We start from the raw sequence: 10,901 nt of genomic DNA, 5'->3' as shown, positions 1-10,901 counted from the left end.
GGATGCCTGACGATTGTTATTATTATTTGCTTAACCTACTGAAACATGTTTTCTCGCACCGGACTGTGTGTGTCGGTGTCGGTGGTGGTGAGGTAAAAGTGGAGCAGGCAGTGGACCAAAGCAATGTGAGGCAAAGCAGGGGGAACTCGAGATGTTTAAAACTTTTCTAAATGTTATTTCCTTTCTGTAAATTAAAATGTTTGTAACTTACAAGTTTGTTATTAAATTCACATTAAATACAAAGTTAGTTAATAAGTAAAAAGTCGGGTTTTTATGTGTAGTTAATAGATTACACTAGTAGTCTACTTTGCCCATAACCCATTATAGATCAAATGACAATCTTGTGCAAAATGCATTTTTGAGAATCAAGATATTTCCTGATTATAGTTAACACATTTGGAAATATTTTGAATAAAAATAAAAGAAAACATATGTTTGTATAAGTAATGCACATATGTCAATGAACATCGAAGCAAAGAGCATTCAAGAGATATAAAAATAACTTGTGATTTAAAAAAAAATAATAATAATAAAGTCGTCTCTCACGAGTTATTTTTTATTTATATTTTTTTATTAAAGTCCCCAAATGTCTTAGCTGATAAGCCCTAGTCATAGACAGACAGGTGCTGATGTAATAAAGGTGGAGTCGACTTAGTGCTTTTGCTTGGTAAGAAACAGAGTGCACAGTGGTTTACTTTTGTTCAGACGATCAGTTTGGACTCAGAAAGTTAATAGACGCTCATGTGGTAAGTCCTGTTATCTAATTATTTTGGTGGAAACTATGCTTTAGTTATAGAAGTTAATTTGTTAGTTTTCCATAAAAATACAAAATTAGTGCAGTTTATAAACTAGTGTCTCCTTGTTTTAATGGAGTAATTTAGTTTTAGGAATTATCTGGAAAAAACAGACTGACAAGCCTTCTTGGACTTAGTCTAGCTTAGGTGTTAAGAAATGAATAATGCTGCATTTTATATTATGTGCACTTTTAACAAAGCAGTAAGTGAAGCAGCAGGCATCAATCCACCATAATTATTCCATACTGTCCTTCACGTTAAATTTGGAAATCAAAACGTAATTTTCTTATTTCTTCAATATTTAGGAAGCATGTTTAATATTTCAATCAACTAATAATTCATGACAGATAGGTAGAAATGTCAGTTGATTACTATGGCTGATACATGTTATACAAATATGAAGGCTTTGGGATACTGCCACAATCTGCCTTTTTTCAAATCTGCATTATACAAATGAGGCAAATATTATGTTTTGCTGTATACTACAAATCAGGGTATAGGGTTTGAACTTCATAGATCATATGCCAGATCAAATAACTTTCTGAATATACCTCCAGAAGTTCAATGATCCATCTTGTATGGAAATAGACCACAGCGCACACTTTCTATCAGGGACTGTATATTTTATTTCCCTGAGCTCAACGCAGTGTCCTAATGTAGGCTACATCACCTTAGAACCTGTGCTGTTTAATTAATCACCCAAGACCAATTTTCCAATAAATTAAAAGGTTGTTTAATTTTAGATCCACATACAAAAATTATGTCTGGAAATTATGCAAACAATAAAAACATGCTAGTTGTACTAATATTTTTTCTGTATGGTGATGTTGGCATTGACAGCTCTATCTCAGGTTCAGTAAGATTTTATGAGGAATAGTACACTCAAAAATTACATTTCTGTCATTAACTACCCTCATGTTGTTCCATGCTTGATTGACTGACTTCTCGGAAACATGAAAGATAATATTTGGAAAAATTTGTTGGTTTCTTTTGTCCATACAGTGAAAGAAGAAATAAATGCTTGCAGGTTTGGACCAACATGAAGTTGAATTAATAATTTTTTAATTTTCTTTTCTCAGTGAACTGCACCTTAGCCTTTTCGTAAGTGACAGACAGCATTCTTCACACACACACAAGCCACAGGAATTTCTTAAAGGAAGTCATCTGGTGTTATCTGGTATGATAAAGAATGTGTTTTATATAAACAACTAAACTGTTTAACTGTCACTTTGTGAACTCACTAGCATTACTCCTTCTTGTGTCTGCTAGGCTCACAGCTCAACTTGACATCAGTGGGAATTTAATCAAAGAAACTGAATTCAGTGGAAGATGCATGTTGTTATGTTTATAAAAAACACATATATGATCAGCTACAGTAACATTGATTCCACAAGAACAAATTAAGAGACAGAACGGTGCTTAAAGTACATTCTTTGTGAATCCCCACCATTCCTGTAAAGAGCAACATCCTTACTTGCTTCTCAAGAGTGCACTTCTCTTAACAGAGTTGTTGTAAAATGAAAAAGAAGCATTTGAAATTACTCGTCATAGTACTAGCTAGCAGCTTTTGCCTTGTCTTTTTCTTTTCCAAGCTAAAGGGTGTGGAACACAAACAAAGAGACCTGGCCAAGATCACTTCATTTCCAAATACAACTACAAAAACCAAAAGTGTTATGCCGTATAAACTTCCACCCCTTACAATTTCTGAGACTTTCAGAAAAGACATTCCCAAAAATGGTGCTTTCTGGAACCGGAAGCTTCATTCTCTCCTCAGGCAGTTTGATTCCACTGCCAATCAAACAGAGAAAGACCCACATGACAAGTTTCTCTGTCAGCCTGAGAGTTTTGAGTTGATAAAAACCAACATTCAAGATGTCCATTTGTACCCTCCACTTTATGGAGACTTCCTTAGAGGCATGGAGTGTCGAGACCCACCGCTTCTTATCAGTCAGCCTGAAAAGTGCGCATCAGAGAATGAAGAGGATCAAATCTTCCTCCTTGTTGCGATCAAATCTATGCCGAGGAACTTCGAGAGGCGCCAAGCAATCCGAGAGACCTGGGGAAGAGGAGGCTTGTATGAAAACGGACTTCAAGTACGAACTGTCTTTCTGCTGGGCCGATCATCTACGGATGATCCCAAGCTTGACAAACTGGTTTCATTTGAAGCACAGCAGTTTCAAGACCTTCTCGTCTGGGATTTTCAGGACTCCTTTTACAATCTTACTCTAAAAGAGCATGTGTTCTTCAAGTGGATGCTTGATAACTGTCCACACGTATCTTTCGTTTTTAAGGGTGACGATGATGTTTTTGCTAACACTCAAGCAATTCTGAATCATCTAAAGACTCTGGAGCCTGAACAGGTCACGTCATTGTACACCGGGCAGATCATATCTGATGGCAACCCATTACGGGACCCTAAAAGCAAATATTATGTTCCTCAGTCATTCTATGAAGGTCCTTACCTTCCTTATGCTGGTGGCGGTGGATTCCTGTTTTCTGGAAACCTTCTTCCATCTCTTTACCACGTCTCCTTTTACATACCCTTCTTCCCTATTGATGATGTCTACAACGGGATGTGCTTCAAGGCACTTGGAATCACTGCAACGCAAAACGACGGATTCAAGACCTTTGACATTCGGGAAGAAGATCGAGAGAACCCCTGTGTACACAAAGACCTGTTCCTGGTGCACCAACGTGACCCTGGCCAGACTATAAGACTGTGGAGAAATATGCACAGCACCATGCTGACCTGCTGATATTTGTAAACTATTAAACACCATTATGTTCAGCTGTTATGGTTGATTAAACCCTTGTCGTAAAAGAACAAGCTGGTGAAATTTTCTGGGGGCTACATGGGGCGAGTACAGAGCATTAAAGTACCTCTTAACCCTCTGGGGTTCTTCGGTCATTTTTGACCCGAAATATTAAAAAAAAATTTTTTTTAAATTGTAGCTTCATCGGAATGGTCCGAAACCTGGTGACTTTATTAGTACTTGGTATATGAACACCCCCAAAAATTGGGGACAGGATTTGAAAAGGCTAAGTGGTCGTAAAAAAATAGTCACACTCAGGGTCTTCGGGTCAAAAAAGACCCGCCATAGGAAATGAATGGGAAATTTGCAAAAATATGAAAATACTGAGTTTTTTGTGTGTACAATCTACAAATTAGCCACGATGCAGAAAAAAAGTACACAACAGTGAAGGGGTGAATCTCTAAAACATCAAGAGTGCAAAACAGACAAAAAAATTCACACACACACACACTTATACACACAAAAACACACACACACACACACACAAATGAAAGTGTATCAGTGCAAAAGCTAATTTTGGGAAATGTGTGAAATTAAAAGAAATTATTCATCAATGTAAGAAATAAAGTGCACAGCAATGAAAGCATGAAGCTGTAAGCCATCAAGGTTGCAAAATAGACACACTCACACACACACACACACACACACACATAGGGAAATATGAGACTGGTGAAACTGTAACAGAGAAATGTGAGAATATGTGAAATAAAATCAATGAATCAATTAAAGGGGAGACATTGGATCCAAAATGCAAAAAAAATGTCTCTCTCTTGAACACAAACACACACACACACACAAGCATGCGCGCACACACATACACATACGCGCACAAACAGAGTAAGGTCAAAGGATGGAATTCTTCCCTAGTAACCTCCAGGCCTATTCGAGCGACCCAGGCCCAGCGTGACACTTTTTGTAATTTTTCTATTTTCCATTTACATGTACTGTTTGAAAATTATTAAACGTTTGCTGTTATTTTTATTTTTTGTTCATAATTGCTGTTGGCAATTTTGAAGAGTTACTGTTCATTGAATTGCAAAAAATAATTTTAATGGAAATGTTTATAATAAAAGGTTAATAAAAATATGTTATGATTGAAATAATGTATTTTTTTTTATTAAGTTAGAATTAAAACAATGGGTAACAAAATGCTTTCAAAAAAATGTGTTCTCTTTCTAGTGCAATGTTCAGGTTTGACTGTATTATAAAGTAAAACTGGCACTTAAAATTACCATTTAAACCAACCAAACAAAAAAAAAAAAAAAAAGTCTTTGAGAATCTGTGATTATATATTGAAATCCACAACCTGAAATAAATAGGCAAATATGTGCAAAAATCACTAGAATTCACAAGCCTTTCTACAGAGAGCTGTACATTCTCTATAGTGGTAAAAATGTGCTATTGCATGATAAAAATGCTTAATTTGTCCACCAGATGGCACCAATCTAATTTCAAAAATTGTTTTCTATAGGCCTTGGCTGTACTTTAAAATAAAATATAGCATTGATAAAATTTTTTTTTAAATTACATATATATATATATCTTTACAACACCACCCCCCCCCCCCCAAAAAAAAATAAAAATAGAGAAGTGATTATATGATGTATAATACACTATTCACTATTAATTTTTATTCACTCTCGCTCAAAAAAATAAAAAAGTCATGGAAACACAAACCCTAAAATGATAAAGGGATAGTTTACCCATAAAGTCAAAATCATGTACTCTACGACGAAAGTCAATGGCTACCATTCTATAAAATGCCCCATTTTGTGGTCCACAGAAGGAAGCCTTATAGGTTTTAAATTAAATGAGGACAAGTGAGAGAATTTTCTTACGTTTTGAGTAAACTATCCCTTTATCTAAGGTCAAACTAGCTACATTAACATTGTGAAGTGACGTGTGGCCATGTGTGGTGGCCCATATTCGGAATTTGTGCTCTGTATTTAACCCATTAGTGTACACACACAGTAGTGAATATACACCTGGAGCAGTGGGCAGCCATATTCCAGCCATATTCCAGCTATATTCGGAGCTTTGCTCAAGGGGTCTCACCTCAGTCTTTGTATTGAGGGTGTAAGAGACCACTGGTTATACAACTCTCAAGTCTTTGTGCACTTGACTTGGAATTCCCAGCAACACAAATTTCTGCAAAGATGTTTAGCATGTTTTTTACAAAAATGTCTGGCGTGTTTACGTTTCATGTAGTGTGAAAACGTGAAAAACCTATGCTTTGGTCTGACCAGTCAGACTGAAATGGATTCCAGGATTGCGATTTCAATATGTTTTCAAACCACATGTGAATGTAGCTCGAAACAGATTAACAAAATTTGTATTTCATGCAGTTCGTTGACGTTCAGACTAACTGATCAGATTTCAATTGGGTTTACAAAAAAATTGGACTTGGGCTGACAGTCTGAACAAGACTTTTCATGTGTGACCCTCAATAAGATTCTGGTCAGAGTGTAAATGAAAGCCTAAATGCTTACCTCAGTGCCCTCCATGTTTACTCCATGTGGCAGAACGCTTCATGCCATCTTAGGTTTAAAAAAAAAAATGTATGTGGGTCATTTTAGAATTTAAAATTTATAATGTAAACAGCCATAAAAAAAATTAGGATCTGACCAAAAAAATTCTGATTGTAGTCTTATAATGTGCAGCTACTAGTGAAGCTGATGGATTTATTCACACTACACCTATATGTCCTGTTTTGGAGTTTAAAACCTCTTAAGCACAAATGCTATTTTGGGGATTTCCGTTTTTCATTTTCCTACCTAATTTTGAATGCCTGCCTATACTAATGCTACAGTGTAAGCTCAGAAAGTTTGGTATAATTTCAAAGGAAACCCTTTGAAATTACATAAAACACTGTTGAAATTGATAAAAATGACAATATATGCTGTCTGTGTTATAATAAATAGGGAAAAAAACAAGGCGCTTTTTTATTTTATTTGTGTAAACTGAAGTTTGAAATGGTATAACTCAGGCATTGAAGGGGCTGGCAACTTCAGACCAATGTCTTGTGATTCTTCCAACTGTCAGCTATTAGAGGAAAACAGAAATTTCTTTCTATCCTAATCTATGCAAAAGTTATTCTATTCCAACTGAAGGAAGGAATAATACCATTTTTGTATAAAATTTTTGTCTAAATAAGTATGAAGTCATCTTTTGCACACTTGCAGTATGGAATAATGTGATCTCTGTATATTATTTGACAGAAAACACTCAGAAGTTACATAAAAAGCTGCTGTTTGTGACAAATAGTATTATTTATGTTGTTTCACATATGATGAACCATCTCAATACAATGTGCTTTTTTTGTGTGTGGGTTTTCTGAACAGTCTTTGAAAGAGAATAAATCATATTGCGCAATAGCGACATGCATAGAATTATTAAAATATCTGGTCTATCACAATCTAAAATAGAATCCCCAATCTCCAGCTTCATATCGTTTCATTTATGTCTATTCTGCATCGTGTAGAGATTGAGAGACCTCGCCTGTCTCTTTCATATTTCATATTTTGATTTTTTATCAGCGTGTATGTTGGTTTCGTTTCTGACACAGCGTAAACAAGCTCCCCGAAGCTTTTGCGCGAACTTCGGAGCGTCAACAAACTAATTTATGTTTATTCCCCCAGTACTGTACGGATTACTGTACATTCACTGAGATGCGGTCGAACACTGCACAGTTATGAAAATAAACATATTAGCTTATTGCTAGCGAAGCTTCCAAGCCTCAGAATAAAGAATCAAATGTATGAAAGCGAGTAGCACGCGTATAGGCTTACCAGATGCGCGTCCTGACCTCTCCACGGCGAAGTTGGCCACCCATAACTTGTTTTATGAATATTATGCATTATAAATCCGGAGATTCGGCCATTTGTAGTTTTTCCTCGCGTGTCCTTTGTTTAGAAGCAGCCAAAGACTCAGTTTCCCAGACACCACAGCGCGTCAGACGAGCGGAAACGAGTGGGCAGTCGCTGTCCAGTTCCAGCACCCCCGCGGTGCTGAATTCACACCTTCGATTGGAGGGAACGACTTGTGAATGACAGCAATTAGGACAAATAGCGCTTCACAAAAGAGGTCAGACGTCTATAGCAGAAGAAAGGCATTTAGACCCGTCTATATGACTTGAAGATCTTTTCAATAATACAGCCCTTGGAGCGCTTTTGCGCACTTGTACAAAACGCTTTATATCTCAGCAATGGAAGCACGCAGAAACGTAAAAATGGTCTTGTTTGAAAGAAGAGATTCTAATCTAAAAGATTATATCGAGTATATAGGTATGCGTGGCTGTTTGCGGCTGACTGAAGCGGTGCAAAATGTATAAATAATAAGGTGAGAAATTTTACATCGCGATTCTGTTGAAGATCATTCGATCTGTGATTGTCACACAATAAAATGATCTACATCATCAGATTCCTGAGAATGAGAGCTTTCTTGTGATATATGACTTGACTGTTTTGTGAAAAATATTTTAAATACACATTCTTACGAAAACGTATTCGCAATCGTTAGATGGAAATTTATGGGGGGGGGGAATATATTTCTTAGCTTAATTTGACTACTTTATGTATCATAAAACCCCAATTAATGGTATTCTTTGTAAAGAAAACACTCTAAGCTTTCAAATGAACCCATTTTTGGGCAAATGCCATATAAGGAAGGATATGCAAATGAGACACAAACATCTGGCATGCTATTTTCTGCAGAGTTTAATTAAAAGATTAGATCTAATTTTTTCCATTATTTACAATATGTTAGGTGTTCAATATATATATATATATATATATATATATATATATATATATATATATATATATATATATATGCAGCTGCATTTATTTTGTTGACTGAGGCATCAAAAAGTCTCATACAAGCGAATATAAGCAGTTTTTAAAAGATTTTAAACATTTGTATATTCATTTTGTTAGTGGTTGGGTTTTGTATGTTGCACTCATTTATAGATCCTGATAATGTCTATCTTCATGAGGAACATTTTTTAGTTTGTGTGAGTGTAAATGTGTGGATGTAAACCATAGTTGTTACTGTTGTGTGAGCTATGTCACGCAGTCTCAGAGATATTAATACAATTATTTATAATCCATATTGTTCTCGCCTTATTTCAAGAATTTATTGGAGGAAATGCAATGAGAACTTTTGTCTTACCGTGTTGATTAACTACAGAATTGGTGTGGGTTTCACTCTGAAATACAGCAAAATTGATGCAAACTGACTTTATTTATTTCTTCTTCTTTTTTTTAAGTGAACTAGATGTTCATTCACAGGATGACTTTTGAAATTGTATTGGTTGGAGTTTTTGGTTTGCATATTGATATTTTAAGATATTTTAGCATTTAGACAAAAGCCAACATAACTTTTTTTTTTTTTTGGCAGTAAGAATATGATTCTTGTAGTTATAGTGCCTCCTGGTGCTGAAGAATTACAATATTTAATGCAATTCCCCAGAATTTTCAAGACTGGAGTGTTTTTAAGTGCCCTAGCTGTAAAGTGATAATTTAATATGGATTAAATTCAAAATTAATTTAATATTATATACATATATCGGCCTAGAATTTCTTTTTTAATAGATATTCTTGATAGATGGACGCAACTGTTTAATTTTAAAAATGTCTTGACGGTTGTATCTTCTTATGAATGCAGCTTTAATCACAAAATATTTAGAAGAATGTGGTATTTTGAAGAATTGTAATAACGGTATTCACGTCCATAGTAGGCCTATAGGAAAAAAATATTGAATACAACAGCTTAATGCTGTCAGTGGTTTGGTTACATTCTTTCAGCATTCATTCAAAATATCTTATTTTTGGTTTAACAGAAAGAAAAAAAACTTTTGGAACAACGAGTAAATGATGACAGAATTTACATTTTTGCGTGAACTATCCTTTTAAGCTGCTTTCACTCTCAGACCACAGATCTGACACATTTTGTCTGCCAACTAACTTAATTAACTCCATACTGGCCAAAACCGGCATTTTGACCTTTTTTTTGTACGTTCAAGCGCAGTAAGATGCAAAAGAGAACTCCATTTACCCTCTGAAATGTCGAATTGTTTGTTTAATGGTTCAGAATAGCTTGAATGCTTAAATAGACAAGACTTGAAAACACTTGCAAATTATTTAAAAAAAAAAAATTTCAAATTGAGCTCCGCCTATGAAGCGCTGAAAATGAATCCTCTCAAAAATCTCAAACATTTGAATATATATAGGCCTATGCATATTTTGTAATGAAATTTAAATATATTGGTTTTACAGACACAACCAACAAATTCAAATGAATCGTTTTATATTTCTTTTTAAATTTGATTAAAGTCATTCGCAGTGCTTCATGGGATTGCAGTCCACTAAAGCTGTGAAGTCTTGGCTTTTTCTTTTCTCGCTTATTCATTTACCTTTTTGCTTCAAATTAAAGTTTGTAATGTGATTCTACTCATAGCTGCTTGGCTTGGTTCATTTTTAACACTTCCCTACCCTGCAACACTTGGTCTAAAATAGTATGAACATTTATTATAGGCGTACTATAGTGATTAAGGATAAGACTAAAACACATTTTGGAAGACGGATTCATGATATACTCACTCATTAGGCTATAGGTTTCTGTAAATGTTGACGTTGCATTGTTGTATCTTTTATTGAAAGTAGCCCACTTTTAACTGTTTAGACATGCCTTCATTTTTTAATTTGCAATGCTTGAGTTGGAGGCATGAAGCACAGAAGGGGCGTTTGCAAAGGTTGTTTAAAAACATGCTTTATTCTTATAGTTCCACACTAGGTGACAGTATTAACACAGAAACAGCCTATACTCCACCTTTAAAACATGCTACTTCTCACTTTTAACAGTTCCCATGGTTGTTCTCATCAGAGAGATCATGTTTGAATGCATATACAGGGTTAATGATGCAGTTGTCCTCATCTTCACATGGTTTTGACTGAAGCTGCTCGCTTTTCACTGCACTTTGCAGAAAAACTGGTGCAAACTTTCTGATCTTGGCTTGTCTCCTGAAATGCATTGGTAAATGAGCTGTGAACTTGTTATTCTGATATTAATGATTCAACTCACCATAGGGTAACACTTGAGTTACAGCACAGTACAGTATTAGTTATTTCTATTCAGTGCTTATTAGTTTTGACATTGATACTCTCTCTCTATTGATGAATAGTTGATGAAACTCATTTCATGAAAAACATGCCATGGCACAAAAGATACTTACGGTTCTTTACACCTGTGTATACCAAAACACGAATGCATTCTCATTTATCTCAAATAATGTATG

General features: G+C 35.2%; 1 protein-coding gene across 1 annotated transcript; it reads left to right on the top strand.

The window, feature by feature from the left end:
* The first annotated feature begins 656 nt into the window (after positions 1 to 656).
* On the top strand, positions 657 to 3,940 carry LOC113061775 (N-acetyllactosaminide beta-1,3-N-acetylglucosaminyltransferase 2-like). The gene is made up of 3 exons (XM_026231209.1): positions 657 to 746; positions 1,874 to 1,971; positions 2,064 to 3,940. The coding sequence occupies exon 3, from the start codon at positions 2,312 to 2,314 to the stop codon at positions 3,548 to 3,550; it is 1,239 nt and encodes a 412-aa protein (XP_026086994.1). The 5' UTR covers positions 657 to 746; positions 1,874 to 1,971; positions 2,064 to 2,311; the 3' UTR covers positions 3,551 to 3,940.
* Positions 3,941 to 10,901: the final 6,961 nt, after the last annotated feature.

Source organism: Carassius auratus, chromosome 43 (assembly GCF_003368295.1).
Source record: "Carassius auratus strain Wakin chromosome 43, ASM336829v1, whole genome shotgun sequence".
Classification (NCBI taxonomy): Eukaryota; Metazoa; Chordata; class Actinopteri; order Cypriniformes; family Cyprinidae; genus Carassius; species Carassius auratus.
Note: the sequence above shows the minus strand (reverse complement) of the source record. Positions and strands in the feature narration are given on the sequence as shown.